Below are 23,101 nucleotides of genomic sequence, written 5' to 3' on the forward strand. Positions count from 1 at the left end.
TCCTTTTTCCTTTGATAAAAGTAGAGTTTTAAATTTTATCCTAGGTTTCTTTTTCTGCCATACAAATTTACTAATTAATTTATCTAGCATATTAAAAACCGAAATGGGTACATTTATCGGGAGGGACTGGAACAAAAAAAGAAATCTGGGTAGTAGGTTCATTCTTATCACCTCAATTCTGCCTAGTAGTGAGAGAGGAAGAATCTCCCACCTTACTATATCATTTTGTATTTGTTTTATTAGTTTTTTGTAGTTTGCTTCAAAAAGCTGGCTGGAATTGGGCGGAAGAATAATTCCTAAATATCTAAAACCTTGCTTAGACCAATGAAATGAGACCTGTTCATTTAACTGGGATGGCCAAACACCAGAAATCATCATTGCTTCAGATTTTCGTTAAATTTATATCCTGAGACTAGTCCATACTCCTGCAAACATTGCATGAGTGGAGGAATGGAATGAGATGGATTTTCTATAAAGAGCAATATATCATCCGCGAACAGTGATATTTTATGAACTGACTTCCCTTCATCCTCTACTCACCATAATTTCTTTCTAGACACATATGACTTTCTTGCACGAGTTGCACACTGTAGCCTACTCCACACCTTCTAAAATCATTTGATAGCTTTGTGTGAAGAACAGACTGAAATGTAGCCTAAGAAATTATTTAATCAATCAATCAATTATTCAATCGGTTTTTAAATGGTTTAGAAAAAGAAGAACCCGAATTCTGGATGGGATGTTTTTTTTTTATTTGAATAAAATTAAAACTAAAAGACTTTCAAATCACATGAGCCAATATTTTATTCACAGATAACATAACAAATGTTTAAACTGATAAATTTTACACTTTTATTCACTAAATGAGCTCATTTAAAATTTGATGCCTGCTACAGGTCTCAAAAAAGTTGGCACAGGGGGGAAAAAATGCTGAAAAAGCAAACATTTTTGAAAATATTCAGCTGGGAGAACATCTGTCAACTAATTAAGTTAACTGATATCAGGTCTGTAATGTGATTAGCTATAAAAGGGATGTCTTTAGAGAGGCAGAGTCTCTCAGAAGTAAAGATGGGCAGAGGCTCTCCAATCTGTGAAAGAGAGTGTAAAAAGATTGTGGAATACTTTAAAAACAATGTTCCTCACCGACAAATTGCAAAGGCAGATCTCATCATCTACAGTGCATAACATCATCAAAAGATTCAGAGAAACTGGAGAAAACTCTGTGCATAAGACACAAGGCTGAAGACCTTTATTGGATGCTCGTGGTCTTCGGGCCCTCAGACGACACTGCATCACTCATCAGCATGATTGTGTCAATGACATTACTAAATAGGGCCAGGAATACTTCCAGAAACCACTGTCGGTAAACACAATCCGCCGTGCCATCTGCAGATGCCAACACTCTATCATGCAAAAAGGAAGCCATATGTGAACATGGTCCAAAAGCACCGTTGTTCATTTAAAATGAACTGTTTTAAAGTGGAAAAGTGTTCTATGGTCAGATGAGTCCAAATTTGACATTCTTGTTGGAAATCATGGACGCCATGTCCTTGGGCTAAAGAGGAGGGAGACCTTCCAGCGTGTCATCAGCGTTCAGTTCAAAAGCCAGCATCTCTGATGGTATGGGGGTGCATAAGTGCATACAGTATGGGCAGCTTACATGTTTTGGAAGGCACTATGAATGCTGAAAGGTATATAAAAGCTTTTAGAGCAACATATGCTCCCCTTCAGATGACATCTATTTCAGGGAGGGCCTTGTGTATTTCAGTAGGACAATGCAAAACCACATACTGCAGCTATTACAACAGCATGGCTTCGTCATAGAAGAGTCCAGGTGCTGAATTGGCCTGCCTACAGTCCAGATCTTTCACCTATAGAGAAAAATACGTCAAAGACGACCACGAACTCTTCAGCAGCTGGAATCCTATATCAGGCAAGAATGGGACCAAATTCCAACACCAAAACTCCAGAAACTCATAACCTCGATGCCCAGACATCTTCACACTGTTTTGAAAAGAAGAAGAGATGCTATAGCATATACACCATGGTAAACATAAGTAGACTAGTCAATGATCTAGTTAGAAGTTAGGTCAGCTTTTAAAAGCAACCTTAATTCTCTTAATTTGAAACCACAAATAACTTGATCACTGCATCAGTTGAAAGAGAATAATTGTAATATAAATAAAGCTTCAAGTGTCCTGAATACTGATCACCATGACGATGACTTCAAGCAAAACCGTTTTAGGAAATCAACATCAATTTATGACATCAACTTTTGTGATGTTCTCTCAAAATTTTCAGTTGACAATTCAACATTCAAGATAACTTTGGAAAATGAGTGAAAGCAAATTAAGAGAAAGATAACTGCAGAAGAGGAAAATGAGTGAAAAGTCTATTAGGAACTGCCCCATCACAAAATAAATAAATAAATAAAAATAATAATTTTTACTTGATAAAATGGTACTCAAACCAATCAATTAATCTTAACTTGGGTTTTCTGAGTAACAAAGTCATAGTATGTGAATAGTATAGATTACTAGATTTTTACACTTAAGTTAAGACATTGGGTAAAATTAACTAAAAATTGTTCATTGGAATAACTTAAATTTTATAGTGATAAACAACAAAATAGATTAAAAAAAAAAAAAAACGCAGCACCTGCCAACAATGGGTTTTGTTCACAGCTGCGTATACATAATTCAAGGTGTTTGTTTGCACATTTTATTACGTTTATTATTGAGCCCACATACATCTGTCAGATCTGTCTTCAGACACTGTCTGATGTGTTGTCAAAGTGGCAAATTACCAATTTCTTGAGTTTTAAACTAGTGTCAGGGTGATTTTTAGAAGTCAGTTCTCTAGCAGACTAAACACAGGTGCAGTTTGTAATGAATTTTAAGCCTTTATTCACTTTAGAATCAAATCAAAACATTTATCAATGCATGCAAACAAACTTAGATTTTGATCTGTTCTTGTCACCTCAGAAAACTTATATATGATGTTCTCTTTGGAGCTTGAAAGTTTTGGGGTCCCATTGACTTTCATAATATATTGATAAAAGCAGTTATTGTATTTTTATTGTATCAACACGATTGTATTAAGTATTTTATTTATTTTATTTATTTATTTATTTATTTTTTTCTTCTTCTTTTGTGTTCCACAAGAAAGAAAGGCATACAGGTTTGGATTGATATGAGGGTGATCACAGAATATTTTGATTTTGGTAAACTTTATCTGAGCTACTCAGACCAAGATTCTCCAAATGGAGACATGAACTAACTTTTGGAATGTGCATTAAAAGGATCCCAGACAAAGGACTTTACACCTTATTGTGGGACTGAAGGTAATTTTTATTAAAGACTTGCCTCCTCTGCAGGCAAAATATTCCTTTTAACTCTTTATTATAATTTAGTCTACTTATGGGGATTTCACAGTTGTCTTTCTGAGACTTTACAAATGTGAAAAATCACACAGAACATTGTATTTTACATTTAACTATTCAAAGTTAAAGCTGAAGGGAGTGGGAAAGGACACATCTTCACATGGAGACAAATGTTTTCATGTTGATATGTGTTGTTGTTTCATGTGAGTTCAAAGTTCCTGAGGCAAATTCATTTTGACGGAAAGTATTTTGGGCTTCTGTATAATTGCACTCATTTGCATAAAATTATTCTTTTGTGTTAGAAGAAAGAACTCAGGCAGGTTTGGAAAGACACGAGGGTGAGTAACCACCCCTTCACCACACATAACAACACGCTGTTCCAGGGAGACTGACACTGACTCAGATGTGCCACTTTTCTCTGCTTCATTTTTAATATTTTAGTTTGTCATTCTCCAAAACAGCCATTCTGGGTTCTATGAAAAGAGATGAACAAGTAACACAAAGGTTGTGTGTTGTTAAAGGGTAGGTATCACACACAGTTTCTGCCAATCTCATGTTAATCTTGAGTACCTGTAGTAGTATTGCATCCTTCATATCTCCGAAAAAGTCTTTAGTTTTATTATATTAATAAAAGATACGCTGTAATGAGTCTTTCCGAAAAAAGCCGAGCTCCTGGAGGTGTGCCTGCCTTGGGCAGAGCTAAAGAGTCACAAGCGCGCAGCTTTTGTGTAGAGATCGTTGCCTGCGATCTGCAAATCCAGCATCGAACTGGGACTTGTTTAGAAAGCATTCATCCCTGAAATTCTGGGAACAAACAAACATACATGCACAACTCCGTGCCCCGGAAAAACAAACTTCATCCATTGTTCCCTTAACGCTGGGTTCTTTGGGAAGCCAAAAAAGGTAATCTTTCCCTCACAACCAAAAACACACTCCTTTGGTGACATTGTTGAAAAATTTCTCGGCTTCCGTAACCCGAATGAATCGCGTTGATGGGCGTGCTCTCGCTCTTGCTCTGGGTGATGTGTGTGTGCACGCTTATCAGGGAGAAGTGCCTATACAAGGAATTCTGCCCTTTATTACGTGATACAGGGCCATACTCAAAAAAACTATCCGAAACATAGGCTCTCTGAAACCGGAAGTAGTGTATTTGGCACAGAAATACTCCGTTATACGTCCATGTTGTGTTTTGAAACTTTGGCCATGTTTAGCATGAGAATGCAACTCTTTAACAGTGTAAATAAGTCAGAATGGATAAAAAAGGAAATCCTTTTTTATGCATTCCCCTTTAAAAAGGAAATCTTGACATCCTGGGATGCAGGAGATTGTCTACAAAATACTGTAGGTATAATTTTGTATTGAAACTCTCAGATGAAATCACCTGTGAAAATATAGCGATGGTTTTTCAAGAATTACAGGATAGGATTTTTAGTGACTTTATTTTTATGGCTCATGTTATTAAATCATAATGTTAAAGGTGCCCTAGAATTAAAAATTGAATTTACCTCGGCATAGTTGAATAACAAGAGTTCAGTACATGGAAATGACATACAGTGAGTCTCAAACAACATTGTTTCCTCCTTCTTGTGTAAATCTCATTTGTTTAAAAGACCTCCGAAAAACAGGCAAATCTCAACATAACACCGACTGTTGTGTAACAGTCGGGATCATTAATATGTATGACCCCAATATTTGCATATGCCAGCCCATGTTCAAGGCATTAGACAAGGGCAGGACGTCTGGATCTGTGCACAGCTGAATCATCAGACTAGGTAAGCAAGCAAGAACAATAGCGAAAAATGGCAGATGGAGCAATAATAACTGACATGATCCATGATATCATGATATTTTTAGTGATATTTGTAAATTGTCTTTATAAATGTTTCATTAGCATGTTGCTAATGTACTGTTAACCCTTTAACGCGTACGTCACACCGGTTATTAAACGTTAGTGCATCGCGTGATCAACTGCCAAATTCAAATGTGATGCGCGCTGTGGCTGGCGCTAAACCAGAGACGGACTGCGCAGCGCTTTTCATTATTACATATATGCGGTTTTCAACCAAATAATGTTTATTGTAGATTTCAACATTTAAATACACACGAGTACTAACAAAACAATATATTTAGAGTTTGTAAAATACACAATGGTGTCTATAGAAGCGGAAATAACAACCCTTCATTTAATTAGACTAACGTTTTATTCATATCAGATACACATGTGAAAGTAACTTTAAAGTTACTCTATTCTTCCCCAGTTCACCGACTACTTATTCATGTATTTCGGGAAAGTGGATAAATTCACGGGTTGTAAATCCAACAGATCCGATCTCTGTGCGGCGCAAACTAACATGGCGGCGCCCATCGCGCATTGGCTCAACTAAATCTTATAAAGGTGTTTAAACTCCAACAGCACATGTCAATCGTAATATTTCATGTTAGCAACAAATTTAATATTTTGAATAACAAAGGAAAAATTAAATGAAAGCAGATTATCATTCATACAGTGCTGCGGTGTGTCACATAACAAGCATCGCGTCATGGAAACAAAAGTGATACTCATAACGGTCGCTTCAAAAAACTCACGAATCACGTGCGAATTAAATGTGGTTAAAGTTACCATCGTTTATTACAAAGACAAGAGCCGTCGCTATTTTCATTTTTTAAACACTTGCACTGTATAATTCATACACAACTTATTCTTTATAAATCTCTCCAACAGTGTGTAATGTTAGCTTTAGCCACAGAGCATCATCAAACTCATTCAGAATCAAATGTAAACATCCAAATAAATACCATACTTAAACATGCTGCATGACGACGAAAGATCAATTTTGAGGGTTATATTAGCTGTGTGAACTTTGTTTATGCTGTTTAAGGCAGTCGCAAGCTCCGGGGCGGGGAGCACAAGAATTTAAAGGGGCCGCAGCCTGAATCGGTGCATATTTAATGATGCCCCAAAATAGGCAGTTAAAAAAATTAATAAAGTATTTTGAGCTGAAACACATTCAGACACATTCAGGGGACACCTTAGACTTATATTACATCTTTTAAAAAGACGTTCTACGGCACATTTAATATAGGCTATATCGACCTACTGTATCAAGAGACCTAGGAATGCTAAGGGGTTAAAATGTGTTGTTGTAAAATGTACTGATAATAACACACGTTCAGGTGAAGGACACATGGTGACTTAAAGTTAGCCAAAAATAACTTCTACTACAGCAACATTACAGTGTTAAACACCATCGAGGTAATAAACATGACACCAAAATAATGTAGTAAACATTAACTAAATAACATAATAGGCAACATAAACACTTCAATGTTGCCTACAATAACAAGAGAAACTAACTAGGAGATCGCTTATTTCTATACCTTTTTAAGCTTTATTTTTACTAATAACTCACTGTTTGGAAACATTTTTATTCTTGATAATTTGCGCCCTCTGGCGGACAAATACAAGTTATTATCAGCACAGATGCCTCAAAAACTAAAACTATTAGGAAGAAGTTCAGTTAGACGATTAATAATGTACAGCTAGTAATAAAGTCACAATTAGGTGTGAGTTTTGCATGTACACGATGATGGTGAATCATCTAACATACTGTAAAGTATCACATAGCCTACTAATATTTGAGAGCATTTATCATTAATTTACAGTTCACCCATTAAGTGCAGGAAGCCTCAGACAAGATTCTGGTTGTCTTGTGCATTGCTTCGGGCATAAGGAGGGGCCCGAAGCAATGCACACGACAACCACCCCCTGCCCGACAGGTATTGTCATTTAAATATTTTAATCACGTTATCCACACCAGATCGATAATATATTCTTTCTCTGTGTACGATAGGGCTGCGTTTCCCAAAAGCATCGTGAGCCAAATTTATCGTAGAGACCATTGTTGCCCATTGTTGCAGTGGTTCCACGATCTAAACTTACGACGCGTTTTAAGAAACGCTGCGCAGCCCTGGTCTGGTCTGAGTGATGTCTGATTCGTGAACGAGTCGTTCTTTTGAATCGAAACTAAGGATTTGAGGATATGACTGAAGAAGGGGGCAAAAAAAGTTTAAATAAAAATGACCTGAATAACATATAGCAGAAATGTTATAAAATAAAATGCACTGGAAATTTGTATTACAGACAGATTTTGTTGATAAAACCATGTTTAGTTTTAATAAGATTTTCCTTTTTTTTCATCCACGTGAAAATTAATTTCAGCATGATTCGCATATGTAGTTAACAGAACGGTGACGGATGAAATTATATGAACATGCTTATTAATGGCTGATACACGCCTTGGCGTTGAACCAAGAGTCTGCTCGAGAGAACCGTGTAGCGCTAATCTGAACTGTGTCGGACGCCCATTCCTACGTTTTGAACTTTGAACGGGTTAACATTCGCTTTCCCTACATCACTTCCGCATACAGTAAGGTTTATGAGCCAGATTGTTCCATACAGGCGGGAGATTTGGAAACAACTGTTTCTGTTTCTGACCTGCTCGTGTTAAGTACAGAAATATACAAATCCTTGCTGACAGCTCGGCCGTCGACAGGTACGCAAGAGTCAAATATGCAAATGTTGCGTTTATGCCAGCAAAAATCTGTATATAACATGTCTGGCCTATTCTGTAGGAGAAGTGTGAGACATTGCTTCGTAAATATGTTTTTGATAAAGAACTGTGTCTGTTGTGTTGCTGTATTATTCTGCATGCTGTTGTAAAGTTGCTAAAAAGTACTTTGTCACACTGTAGATCTGTGAATTAATGGGAGTCAGCGGCCAAATGGACCCGTTAGACTTTCTAACGAATGAGCAGTTGCTACTTTTTCTTCGCCGTAAGAAGACAGAGATTTCGTGCATTGAACAACCGCACGCATTTCTCACTCAGCTGCGCGACCACGACCTGATGCCGGAGAAACTCTTTGAGGCAGGAACACGCCCACCCTACATACACCCATGCATCTCTTTTATAGTCATTCATGTTATTGCTAGAACTAGCGAAACGCTCCATGTCCATGGTTTTGTGGACATTATAAGTTATGGTCATGTATGGCAATAGCATGCTTTTTGGACATGGCACAATACATTCAGCCATAATACCATGTTTTAAAGGCATGTACTGTCCCACATGAAAAAATACTATAGTAATTTATAGTAAATACTGAAGTGTTTTTGAACTATACTATAGTAAAGTACTTGAATTAATTTGATGTGGTAATTCTATAGTTGCTGTGGTAATATATCAACTATAGTAATATAAACAAACTACTTTACCCAATACTGTACTAAGATTTCTACAACTATAGTGTATATTATACTACAATGAATACACTACAGTTTACTGTAGTAAAATTAAAGTATACTACAGTATTTATTACAGTTTATCAGTTCACTATAGTTAATACTGCAGTATGCTGTAGCATTCAATAACAAAGTGTTGTAAATACTATTATATATATATATATATAGTATACTACAATTTACTGGTTCAAAAACATATATAGTATTTACTATAAATTACTATAGTATTTTTTCATGTGGGATGGCAGTGTGGTAATTGTTTTGGTAATTGCACCGTTTAAATACTAAGTTTTTGCACATAAAAGTTACTACAATGGTACTTTTTAGTAATTTTTTACTGTTTGAAAGTTTGTTGTCAGTAAGTTTTTTTTTTTAAGAAATTGACAATTGAATTCAGCAAAGAGCCATTAAATTGATCAAAAGTGACTGTAAAAATATTTATAATATTACAATTTTGTATTGTATCACATATTCCACAAAAATTACTATGATCAACATTGATAGTTAATAATATTAAACATCAAATCATCATATTAGAATGATTTCTGAAGGATCATGTGACACTGAAGACTGGAGTAATGATGCTGAAAATTCAGCTTTGATCACAGGAATAAATTACACTTTAAAATATATTAAAATAGAAAACAGTTATTTTAAATTGAAAAGATATCTCACAACTTTTACTGTATTTTTGATCAAATAAATGCAGCTTTCGTAAGCATGACACTTCTTTAAAAAAATCTTACTGACCCCAAACTTTAGAACTGTAATGAATATCAAAATACATGGTATTATCATCTGTTACCGTCACTTTACAGTGGTACATTGTTGAAAACACACTTCAGATTTACCTAATTCACTTCATTATTGTGCAGATGTTATTTTAAGCACAGTGACATCTGACCATACTTCTATTTTCCTTTATGTCTTTCTCTCTGTAGAAGGTGAAAGGGATGCGCACCCGTGAGCAGAAGCAGAAGGGCGTCTATGATGTTCTGGACCGGCTGGAGAAAGAGAAACCCCAGTGTGTGCATAAGTTCTGGCACTGTGTGTTCAAACATCATATCCTGCAGCTGTACCCGACACTACAACTGCTCAGAAACAGCCTGCTGGACGGTCAGGGGTTTTCACTATTATCAGCTTAGAGATACTTTTTATTAATATTTTGATATTTAATATTTTAATTTTCCTTACATTTTTAGTCATGTTGTTGTGTTTTTTAATGTCTGTATAGTTTTTATATATTTTAGTTTTAGTTCTTTTAGTACATAAAGTTAAACTAAATTAAAATGTCAAATGTTGGCTTGGCACAAAAGCAAACTAGCTTTTTTATGGTTTTAGTTTCAGTTTTAGTATCTTTTTTATTTTCAGGCTCCTTCGAATTCTATGAGAATTGTCCAGATGTTGAGACACAGACGGAGAAGAGTGAAGGAAAGGAGGAGAAAGGAAAGAAAAAGAAAAACACTAGAAAGAGAAATAATGATGATAGAAGTACTGAGGATAGTGATGATCCGGGTCCTTCCTCTGCTTCCACACCCACTCAAAAGAAACGAGCCAGGAAACCCTCATTCTGTGAGTCCCTGATCTACAGCAGGTCCAAGTTCTCACTCTGTTCACTTTGTGTCTTATGCCTGTATGATCTTCTTCTCTCCTTTTCTCAGCGACTCCTGTGAAGAAAGGAGAAAAAGCAGAGATGTGGACGTGGCCTATTTATAAAACTCAGCTGCCTGTAAACTGTGGGGATGAAGAGGGCACTCTCTATCGGGACAAACTGCCCAAAGGTTCACCATCTTTGATTTTTTGCTATAATTTATTACAGTATGCATTTATCATACTTTTTATGGGTCTGGATGCATGCTATCTTGTAGGGGAGAAGTGCATTTTGTCCAAGGGACTCTGGTTCACCCCATCTGCTTTTGAGAAATTTGGGGGGAAGGAAAGGTGCAAAAATTGGAAAGTCAGCATCCGCTGCAGAAACACACCACTTAAGAAACTCATAGAGGTAAATAATGCAGACAGATGTGTTTTATTGTCCAAATCATTAAAGGGTTAGTTCACCCAAAAATGAAAATTCTGTCATTTATTACTCACCCTCATGTCGTTCTACACCCGTAAGACCTTTGTTCATCTTCAGAACACAAATTAAGATATTTTTGTTGAAATCTGATGGCTCAGTGAGGCCTTCATTGACAGCAAGACACTTTCAAATGCCCAGAAAGGTGCTAAATACATATTTAGTACAGGTCATGTGACTGCAGTGGTTCAACCTTAATATTATAAAGCAACGAGAATACTTTTTGTGTGCCAAAAAAACAAAAATAATGACTTTTCAACAATTTCTAATGATGGCTGATTTCAAAACACAAATCTTTTGTTTCAAATCAGTGGTTTGGAGCACCAAAGTCATGTGATTTCAGTAAACGAGGCTTCATTACATTATAAGTGTTTTGAAATTTCAATAGTTCATGTGACTTTGATGCGCGCTCCGAACCACTGATTCGAAACAAAAGATTCGTAAAGCTTCAAAGCTTCATGAAGCAGTGTTTAGAAATCGCCCATCACTATTTTGTTGAATAAAGTCGTTATTTTGTTTTTTTGGCGCACAAAATCTATTCTTGTCGCTTCATAACATTAAGGTTGAACCACTGTAGTCACATGAACTGTTTATATAAATACGTCTTTAGTAGCTTTCTGGGCATCTGAAAGTTTTGATTATCTTGCTGTCAATGGAGGCCTCACTGAGCCATCGGATTTGATCAAAAATATATTAATTTGTGTTCTGAAGATGAACAAAAGTCTTACGGGTGTAGAACGACATGAGGGTTAATGACAGAAATTTAATTTTTGGGTGAACTAATCCTTTAACATTGTCAATAGTGCATTCGTTTCTATTTATATTTATATTTATAAATGTATCATACGTTTCCTCATAATACGATAAAAGTTGTTGTATGGGAAATGCACCCTTGGTAATTAAAACAGGCCAATATATTTAAAGGAGCTGTATGTAAGAAATCTATTTCAATTAATCATAAAATGGCCCTGATGTGTCACTAGACATTAAGAAATCATGTTCATTTCAAATACTTATATCACTGACAAAAGTAGTCCGGCCAGGATATTGTCATTTAAAAAGTGGACTTGCAGCCCTCAACTGATGTTGATATTGTCATTTTGTGTTTTGGCCTGACGCGCCTCCCTCCACCTATCTACCAATCACGAAGTCAGTAGTGTTTCGGGATCCGTGTTGCCAGCTTTGCTGTAACCTACCCTAACTCCAGTCGGATAAAAATGTCTAATGTTACTAAATCAAAAAGACCTCGTTATAATTCAGAAATTCGTCGTGACAAAGTCCGAAATAAAACCAGAATTTGTATTGGAGATGCTTTTGAAAGATGGAGACGGCTGAAAACGGAGAAGAATTTGAACACAGACGCCAACGTTGCTAATTTTCTCCTGGACAGGTAAGATTCATCTATGCTTGGCTAACTTGTACTTGATGTCAATGGACATTTCATATATTCATGACAGTCGAACAAAGTTATGCATGTTTGTGCAAAGTAAGATAACGTTAGCTCACATGGACGTATGCTCTGTCATTATGCTGAGACGCTGAGGAAAACAACATTAGCACGCCCATTATGGCAATTTGAAACGTAATTGAGACAGTAGCCTAATGTTACCTCAGTAAAAATGATTCGTCATTTGTTCTTCACGTATATCGTGGACTAAGTTACACATGCTGCAAGTTGACCTGTATGACCATTGCTAATGTAATTTAGTTACTCTAACAATATTTTCTGATGGAACTGAAAACAACCCTGTGATAAATAATAGAATGTCATGTAATCTTTCACATCACATATTTTAGCGTTATGGACGTGTGCTGCAGGGTAAGTAAAAAAATACAGCTGGCCACTTTCACTTATAGCATCAGCTAAATGAATAGCTGTATCTTTGATATTGGTTACACATAGTGACATAGGCTTGTGCTTGTACTTACATTAATGACAGATAAATAACGTTACAAGTTAGACTAACGGTTACGTTACCGTTCTGTCTGTCACATACGAGCATAAATCTTTACGATTATACTGTCACATACGAGCATAAATCTTTACGATTATATTTAACTAATGACAATTAGTACATTTTTTAAATACATAATTACTTATCAAAATATCTCTCATGAAGCATAAACAGAATTAACAGAAAAAAAACTTACTGTGTACGTCTGTTCGTCACTTGCCATTGGAAGCTCATTGAAGCAGCCTACGTTTCTGCTGAATCCTGCAGCTCATCTGGCAACCTCGAGTCAGGGGGTAGGGGGAGGGGATACACCGCTCTACAGTATTTTTATAGTGATTGCAGTACCAGTTTAGGCCACAATCCTACATACAGCTCCTTTAAGCCAATATATAATTGCAAAATGATCATGGGAACCCATATTATTTCTAGTTTGTCTAATACAAATAAATTGTTTATTAGCATTTCTTTATTGTTTTATTTTTACACTATATTATCTTGTGTTTCATATATAGTATTAATATAATTTAAGATATAAATATTTTTGGTTGCTATATTTATTAGCTAATATTTCTATGTTTATGCATCCCACAATATACAGTAGATATGAATATATAAATATACATGCACAAATTAACTTTTTAGTGGCATTTTTTCTGTTACTTCATCCATACACCCACCATTGTTTTAAAGGTGCCGTAGAACGTCTTTTTAAAAAGATGTAATATAAGTCTAAGGTGTCCCCTGAATGTGTCTGTTAAGTTTCAGCTCAAAATACCCCATAGATTTTTTTTTTTAATTAATTTTTTTTTAACTGCCTATTTTGGGGCATCATTAAATATGAGCCGATTTAGGCTGCGGCCCCTTTAAATGCTCACACTCCCCGCCCACGGAGCTTGCGCTTGCCTTAAACAGTGCATAAACAAAGTTCACACAGCTAATATAACCCTCAAAATGGATCTTTACAAAGTGTTCGTCATGCAACATGACTAATTGTGCAAGTATGGTATTTATTTGGATGTTTACATTTGATTATGAATGAGTTTGATGATGCTCTGTGGCTAAAGCTAACATTACACACTGTTGGAGAGATTTATAAAGAATGAAGTTGTGTTTATGCATTATACAGACTGCAAGTGTTTAAAAATGAAAATAGCGACGGCTCTTGTCTCCGTGAATACAGTAAGAAACGATGGTAACTTTAACCACATTTAACAGTACATTAGCAACATGCTAACGAAACATTTAGAAAGACAATTTACAAATATCACTAAAAATATGATATCATGGATCATGTCAGTTATTATTGCTCCATCTGCTATTTTTCGCTGTGGTCCTTGCTTGCTTACCTAGTCTGATGATTCGGCTCTGCACAGATCCAGATGTTAATGCTGGCTGCCCTTGTGTAATTCCTCGATCATGGCAAATATTGGGTGCGTACATATTAATGATCCCGACTGTTACGTAACAGTCGGTGTTATGTTGAGATTCGCCTGTTCTTCGGAGGTCTTTTAAACAAATGAGATTTATATAAGGAGGAAACAATGGAGTTTGAGACTCACTGTATGTCATTTCCATGTACTGATCTCTTGTTATTCAACTATGCCAAGGTAAATTCAGTTTTCAATTCAATGGCACCTTTAAAGGATTTCTTTCTTAAGGTGCAGTCACAAATTGTCATTGTTCAGCGAATTATTGCAGGTGAAAATCCAGCCATTTCAATAGGAATCCATGTAATTTGGAATCTCACGTGAGGGTGAAAGATTTCCCTATGCAGATTTCAAATTGTGTTCAAGTTGGTCACATGAATTCACCATGTTGACATCGCTATCACATGTATTTACATTAAATACAGCAAACCCCGCAGATAAATGTGCGATCTGACATCACTTCTCATTCTTTCAGGAGAACCATCTTCAGTGTCCACCGATGGAGAGGAGAAAGAGGAAATGTGCCCCAAAAGTACTTTATCTCTCTCTGTCTGTACAATGTCAGGTTTTGTTTTTCCTTTGACATTCATTAAGTGGCTATGTTCCTTCCTGCAGAACATGAAAGAGCAGTTTCCTGTCATCTCAGCTGAGAGCTCCAGTGCAGGTGAGCACCGATCATCCACGCTCATTCACACACTCTCTGCTGTCTGTCTGAATGCAGCGATGTGTTTTATTCCTCAAGACTCAGAAACCAGCATCACTTTGGATGAGGAAAGTGATGCTGAAGATTTCGAGGAACAGACAGGGAGAGGAGGAGGAACAGAGTTTAGAGGGAGGGTTGGGGATGAGGAGGAGGAAGAAGAGATGACAGATCTGTCAGTTTTCCAGGCTCCCTCTTTACCAGTCACCTGTGTTTCACTTACTGGGACTCTATACAAATACAGGTTTGCATCAGGTACGTTACTGCACTGATATGTGTACTGCAGCAGTCTGTGCAGAACTCAGTTTGCAGATTGTTTTGTCTGTATCAAAGGTTTGAGTGGGAAGTGTTTATGTTTACTTCATGTTGCAGGGAGTCGTGGGAAGTGTATAAGGACCGAGGAAAGCTGGTTCACTCCGGAGGAATTTGTGAACCAGGAACAAACTCTCACTGATGGACACTGGAAAAAAGATATACTGTGCCATGGAAAAACTCTTAACTTTTTACTCAAGGTATCAAACTGGATAGAACATAGAATGATACAAAAGAGAAAAATCATGATTATTTATGTATTTGTTTGTTTATTACTGTCATTTTTAGAAAGAGATCCTGTCCATCGATTCTCTTCTGTGTATATGTGTGAATTGCAGTTGTCAACCAAAAGACCTGGTAAGAAATATCTCCAAAACTGGCATGTTTGTACATAATCAGTCCTCATAAAAATAATTAATGACATTAACATGGGGCCTGTTTACACCTGGTCACTTCATGCGTTTTTACTGATCGGATAGTTATCTGATTTTTTTATAAAACTTTCCCTTTACACTTGGCCACATAAATGTGTCTCAGCAAAACGACTATAAATCTGAGCTTCAATTCCTGTGCTATATGCAAATTTAATGTCAACTTACATTTTAGTTCACGTCAATGAAAGCAACAGATATGAGCTGCGTTTTATCATCATCTAATTTCAAGATCAAAGACCGCAATAGAAAGAGCGGCATCAGCGCTGGTAAGACGTTTACATTTATTGATTTTGCAGACGCTTTTATCCAAAGCGACTTACAAGTGAGGAATACAGCAAGCGATTCATCGTGAAGAGGCAAATAAACACAAGAAGTGCGCACAATACAAAGTTTCAGACGTAAAGTAGAATAGGGAGGGATTAAAGGAAGTGAAAGCATCGATTTTTTTCTCTTTTTTATGACGAGGTTAAGTGCTCACGAAAGAGATGAGTTTTCAGCTGTCCTTTGAATGTTGCCAGGGATAAAGGCAGGGAGATTATTAGGGCTGCTCCTGACTTAAGATTTTTCTAGTCGACTAGTAGTCGTTCATTTCAGCCAGTAGTCGACTAATCGCACATTTATGTTAAATGAATTACTGAAATATACTGGGGGGTGGAATATATGCCTCGTGCTGAAGTGCACGCATAAAGCCTGCCGCACTGGTAAAAGTAATGATTATGAATGTGCTGGAAAAAATAGTTTATATAGACCAATTTGGTGTTTGCAAACAGCGATGACGTTTTTTATGGGCGGAGCCTACCTGGTTGCAGAAAATGACAGTTGAGCAGTTGCAGTATATGGAAGCCACGAAATAAAAAAATGTTAATTTCGAGTTTATATCTCACAATTATGACTTTTATTTCTCGCAAACCTGAGTTTTACCTCACATTTCTTACAAAGAAAAACAGAATTGTGAGATATACTCGTTATTCTGTCTTTTCTGAATTGCAATTTATCCCGCAATTCTGACTTTTTTCCCCTCAGAATTGTGAAATAAACTCACAATTGCGAGTTATAATGGCCGAACTAGGAGTCATAAACACGCAAATGCAAGAAAAAAAGTCAGAATTGTGAAATAAAAATTTTATGGACTATGTTTAAAAGTTATCTATGTAAAATGTTATAGGTTTAAATATTATTTCATGCTGTAACTGCTATGTATGTATGTCCTCTGAACTGCATATGTGAATATTATGTAGACTTACTGTTCACATCAAATTCCTGCTTTAATAGTAGACTAATCCTTGCAGGTGTCATCAGTCCAGTCTGTGAAACGTCTCCATTTAGCTTCAAAGGACGTTTTCAACGATGGTTTTCTTTAAAAATGAAGACTATTTTTTTTTTTGCATTCCGATTCCAACATCCAGAGGCACAACAAAACGTTTTTCTCTTATTCTGTGGATTTTGCACATTTTCCTCCAATTGCTACCGCTATTTTTCTGCAACCACTATGCGCGCGCAGCTGCAAGTGACGTAATTGTGACGTCTGCTCCAAAGAGGTCTATAGCCTAAGTTTATTATTATGAAATAACAATTTTAATTGTTTATTAATAAACTAGTGCTTTCTTAGTGTTGACTGCAAAGATGAAGCTGTCTCGTAATGCACCTACAGAGAGAAATGCACTTTTCATATGGATTACATTATCAGTATTTGTTTTCGATTTGGTTTATTTAAAAGTAGACATTTCAAGCTTTCTATAGATATATTTCCCATGTATGTGAGGCAAATCATTTATGTGATGAGCTGCTCTTCAGGGAGACTAAGACGGCAAAAAAGCGCATCCTGTTTGTTTTCTTTATTTTACAAAAGCACAACATTATGTTGTTATTGTGAGTTTACACAAATAAAAGTAGACCCTTTACAGTTCGGAATGATGTATCACTTTTATGTCTATGACAAAAAATGGAGTATTTTAAGTTGAAAAAATGCAAGTGATCACGCCGGCGCTTCCAATAAGGCATGCTGCATTTTAGCTGCCTTCCACACCCTGCACGAACACTTGGATATATATATATATATAATAGTGCACATTTATCTAGGTTGAAGGTGCTGTAAGTAGATCCACCCCTCTCTTTATTGCTCTGCCTCCAAAACTCACACTCCAATACTAACCAAGCTGCTCTGAGTCAGTCTCGAACCCCGGCGCGATCACTGCTGGCATGTGAGGCGAATGCACTATCAATGATCCTAAACACCTCATTCTCTAGTGTGCAGTGCTTTAACAGCAAAACTCTCACTATCACAGCTGACACGCAACAAAATGCTTCACGAAAAATAAAGGGCAGATGATGAACGAACATCAAGGAATCACAAAAAATTGAACATACAGTACACAAGAGTAAATACAAAGTGTTCATTATTAGTCGCAAACAGCATAGCAGCTCCAGTCAATCAAAACCCAGTGTTACCCACATGAGTGGGATCAAAGCAGCCTCCACATCTGTTTTCAGGCCTTCCCGCTTAGCTCTCAAGCTTTTGACATCTACTACTTAGATGTTTTGAATGATAAGCCATATTTGAGGTTGATGGATAAGCAAAATGTTTGTATTTCATGCCAGACATACTGTAATACCACAAGGAACCGCCGTTAACGATCTGTCCTTCACGAACTGCGTGACTTCGCTATTTCCTGTGGCATTTTTTTTTCTTTCTGTGACTAACGAACTATTAAAATCTTGGTCGACTAAGCCTCTTTTAGTCGACTAACGTTTAGCTTAGTTTTCTTTATCCAAAATGAAATTTCTTTTTTTCTTTCACTTTTGGGATAAAAAAATGACACATCAGCAAAATGCCTTTGAGCTTATTTCTGTGGTACTGTTAACATGTTATATCATGTTGTGTCATCCTATAACTAGATGGCACAGAACAATGACGATGTTTGTTACGTGTGTCACTCTGGGGGAGGTCTCGTGTGTTGTGACGAATGTCCACGAGCTTTTCATTCACACTGTCACCTACCAGCTGTGGACGAAGACTCACCTGGGTGAGAGAGAGAGAGAAACAACAAATAAAATCATTAAATCAACAAGTATGTGTGTTGTACATTCATTCTTCTGTGAATGTGTGTGTGTTTGTTTGTAGGGAATGGATTTGTACCTTCTGCGTGTTAAAAACCAGTCAGCAATGGCGTGACTCCAGTAGCATGACTGAACAAGAAGCTTTCAACGCTCCAGTGTCGCAATACAGATTGGTAAACAAACACACAAATTGGCACCTTAATATAGAAGATAACCACAAATATTTAAACTGCTCACTAGGTTTAGAAACACAACAATTATTTATGAGCCTAATTTTGTGTGTGTGTTGTTTGTCTTTAGCACTGCCACTATCTCCTGTTATGTGTGTACAAGGAGGACACTCAGAGGGTGTTTGTAGAGGATCCACGCAAAACAGTAAGAGTGTCTCTTTCTGTCAACCTGCACTCTTTTACATACACTTCAAAAAAAATTTCTTCTCATGCCTTAAATTAATTTAATATAATTATTATTTGATTATAAATAGAATAATAGGGAATTTAGGTTGGTGAAATTTAAATTTAAAATGAATAAATAAAAGATTAACCAGATTTTTTTTTTATTATTATTTCCAGGTCTCCAGATACTCTCAGTTCATTTCTCAGCCAATGTGGCTGGACAGAATAAAGCTAAAGTTGGAAAGTGACGAGTATCAGACGGTTGAAGCATTTGTCTCTGACTTTCAGCTCATTTTCAGCAATTGTAGCACATTCAACAAGGTAAGATTTACTGAAACACACAGGACAAAATTATTAAAGCACCAAAAAAAAAACAGATCAAACGCTCATTAAAATGTAGTTGTTCTGCAATGTCTTATATATGGACATATATCTTGGACATTATTGATGATTTTAGTTTGATCAACATGATATTGGGATGATTAACATGATGCATGAAGAGAGGACGCTTGTTTTTGTTGTTGTTTGACTGTGTTTTGACATTTGTTTCATTTTTTGTTCTCTTTTGCTCCCGAAAGGACAATGAGTTTGGGCAAATGGGTGCCAAGCTGAAGGAAATGTTTGAGAAGGAGTTCCAGAAAATCTTCACTATCCAGTAACAACTTGATCTGTGTAGCTTTGAACATGCATTAGATCTCATTATAATGTATATCAGATATATAATATTTCTTATCCCGCAGCCCTTCATAGGAAAAGCGGGATAGAAATTGGATGGATGGAAAATTTCGTATATGACCACACATCTTTTTTTTTTCTGTAATGCCATCTTTTCATTGCAGCAAGGTATTATGTCATTCATATCATGGGTAACGGATGGGAGTTTAATTATGTCAGTACAAAAGATCTGCTACTATTAGCTTTTTCTCTTCCTCCTTAAGCCAGGTGCACACTGTGCGATTTATGATAGTCCTTTACGATGGTTGCTTGTCAGACTGTACGAACATGATCCTCATGTCACACTGTGGGATCTCAGCTCTCATTTATGTCAGACTGTACAACAGTCAGGACGTGTTAAAAATGGATGCATGCTTAAAAACTTGTCCGGAGATTTACATCATCAACCCACACACATTCTGTGACTGTGAGCTGCATTACACACGGGACTGAAATGGTGGCTTTCAAAGACATCTCTAGCGTTAATTTTGATCACAGCTTGTCTTGAAAAACGACAAAGACAATTTGACGTTTGTCGTAGGAAAAGTCACACTGCAACGGTCATTAATCGGCTGTCGTTGAACATGTCAAACTAGCGATCAAAGGATTCTCAAAATTTGTCTCAGACGACCAAACCGTGGCCAAAATCACACAGTGTGCACCCGCCTTTATACAGACCTTATTCACTGTCGGTGACCATGTACCTAAGGTGAAGCGTGCCACTTCTGTAATTGCATTAATAATGATCAGCATGTTCACAGTTAAGTCAAATATTTTTATATATATACATTTCAGTGTTATGTGTGATTTTAATCATTTGCTGTTTGTTTGTTTTTATAAATAAACTAATGTCTTTATGTAAAAAGCTGGAGAATATTTTTTCATGTTTAGAAAGTCTTAAAAAATTCTTACTTTGAGTTAATGTAAAAAACATGTCATGACTTATGGATCATATAACTTTTTACAGTGTAGGGTATCTTTGGATTTTGGATAGCTAGGTTGGTTTGTATGTTTGGTGCGGAATGTGTGCGGTAGGGTGCCCAACCTCATATTCTTTCATAGAGCCCAAAATTGCTAGCAATAGAGGGTATGCACGTGACGTCACGTGACTCGTTCACTGAGTGACAGAAAGACTGAATGGCAGCATTGGTTTTCACCGTGCATGCCACGAAAAACATACAAAACACATACAAAACAGGAGAGACCTTTGCAATTGACTGTACAAACAACTTTGACACAAAATCTGAGGTAAATTTTTACAGACAACCGAAAGCAAATGGGAAAAAAAAGAAGCAAATGGATCACTGCAATTTATGAGAGGCCATTCAAGACATATTTCAAACTTAAGGTGATGATACAGGGGGCAACTTTTTGAGCAATGTTGCCAGGCAATGTTGGTGAGCGATGATGCTTGGGCACTTTCCTACTGATAACGGGCAACAAATTTCGATCTAAAATCTCAAAAAGTTGCTCTGTGTATCATCATCTTTAATCACGAGCTCACTATCAACTTTCTCTCACACACTACCAAACTCATTTATACGCACTATCAAACTCTCTTGCAGGCACTACACTCATTCACAATTGTGCTAGTGTGTGTGAATGAGCGAGTGATGCTTTATGTGATTGGCTGAACGACAAAATAAAAAATAAAAAAATCAGTCAAGTTCAAATACAGTAGGCCAATCATCACTGTGCTGTCTTCACTAAAGTAATACATGTGTATTCCAAATACTGTTTTGATAATGTTTCGGCTTTTCATCATTCTTGGTTGTGGGGATAAGGGGAAGCGATGATGTTGCGGGGTTTTTTGCTTTAAGTTGCGTACAAAGCATTCAGAATGAGATTGGTTCTGGATCGGGATCAAACAGCATGGCGTTGGAAAGGTTAGATGGGGAACTACGTGACCACACAAGGACAGTTTCTTTTATTCTCTCCAGAATTGGTCAGTCAGAGGCAGCCAGTGGAGAGTGTAGAGCATTGGAGGAACTTTATTCATGTTTCGACGCCATCCTTACAACCTTAGAAAATCGACACCGTGTTCAAGAATACCATAACAGCCCGTTGCCACCTACAGTTTTTAGTGGACATTCTGGTCATCCTTGGATTTGTCTCATCAGCAAATAGCCCATTGCTCATCACTTGGCATGAGCTGGCAGAGAATTGCGTCGTGTTTGGGAGTCAGCACGTGAACACTCTACTGACACAGATTACGGCTTGAGATTCCACCACATGAATACTCAACGATTTCAGATAATGAACTGAATATGTTGGTTTCCAAAATCCACTATACTACCCCAAATGTAGGTGAACGGTATGTTCTGGGAAGCCTACGGTCACGTCAGGTCCGAATACAGCGTTGGCGTGTCCGACAATGTCTGCAACAGCTTGGCCCAATCGGATGTTCTTTCAGACGTCGTCACGCAATTCTCTGACGTGTTTACAGTGTTCAAACCTCCAATGAATTATGGTAGGCTAATGCTGCGTTCCAGGCAGGTTTTTGAGCCTGTAAGTCACGACTCATGGTAGCGTTCCAGGAAAATCACGCCAAACTGCGTAAAAGTGTAAATAAACCAACATGGCGGACCGTAATGCTCATTTACAATTATTTCTATCACCAAAGGTGCTTACTCCTTGCTTATTTGAGGGAAACAGAGGAAGAAAACGGCAAGAGAACTGTTATACCTTTTATTTTACCGTGAACTTGCATAAACACCACATCCATAGGGGCTGCCATTGTTGTTTCGCGGGCTATATGACGTCAGAACCCGTAACTGGGAGCACATTGATCTAGTACGCGTTCATGGGTGGGAAGTCACGGCTTTGACTGCTGTTCCAGTGCACTTTCACGGGTAGAAGGTTGGAAAAACACGGGTTACGGGTTGCCTGGAACGTGGCATAAGCTTCATTGCATTAAAGGTGGCATGTTATAGCTTTCATAATATCACTCTCTCATGTCCACTTGATGTATTTTTGTTTTTTGTTCATGAAAAACATTTTACTATCTAAAACTTTAAAAGGATAGTTCACCTGTAAATGAACAATTACTCACTACTTCAATTTGTTCCAACCTGTATGAGTTTCTTTCTTCTGTTAAACACAAAAGAAGTTATTTTGAATAATGTTTTTTAAAAATATATACAGGTCCTTCTCAAAAAATTAGCATATTGTGATAAAAGTTCATTATTTTCCATAATGTAATGATAAAAATTAAACTTTCATATATTTTAGATTCATTGCACACCAACTGAAATATTTCAGGTCTTTTATTGTTTTAATACTGATGATTTTGGCATACAGCTCATGAAAACCCAAAATTCCTATCTCAAAAAATTAGCATATTTCATCCGAC

General features: G+C 36.8%; 1 protein-coding gene across 2 annotated transcripts; it reads left to right on the forward strand.

The window, feature by feature from the left end:
- Positions 1–7,777: 7,777 nt before the first annotated feature.
- On the forward strand, positions 7,778–20,614 carry LOC125273382 (nuclear body protein SP140-like protein). Of its 2 annotated transcripts, none has more exons than XM_048198663.1 (16): positions 7,778–7,935; positions 8,134–8,307; positions 9,623–9,797; positions 10,053–10,253; positions 10,343–10,462; positions 10,550–10,683; positions 14,613–14,669; positions 14,753–14,801; positions 14,880–15,092; positions 15,210–15,349; positions 15,438–15,506; positions 18,479–18,606; positions 18,705–18,813; positions 18,941–19,015; positions 19,213–19,356; positions 19,614–20,614. In XM_048198663.1, exons 2-16 carry the CDS (start codon positions 8,146–8,148, stop codon positions 19,692–19,694), a joined length of 1,857 nt encoding a protein of 618 aa, XP_048054620.1. In that variant the 5' UTR covers positions 7,778–7,935; positions 8,134–8,145; the 3' UTR covers positions 19,695–20,614. The 2 variants fall into 2 exon arrangements, with proteins under 2 accessions (XP_048054620.1, XP_048054629.1); XM_048198672.1 differs by having other exon boundaries at positions 14,886–15,092.
- Positions 20,615–23,101: the final 2,487 nt, after the last annotated feature.

The sequence above is a fragment of the Megalobrama amblycephala genome, linkage group LG1, assembly GCF_018812025.1.
Source record: "Megalobrama amblycephala isolate DHTTF-2021 linkage group LG1, ASM1881202v1, whole genome shotgun sequence".
NCBI lineage: Eukaryota > Metazoa > Chordata > Actinopteri > Cypriniformes > Xenocyprididae > Megalobrama > Megalobrama amblycephala.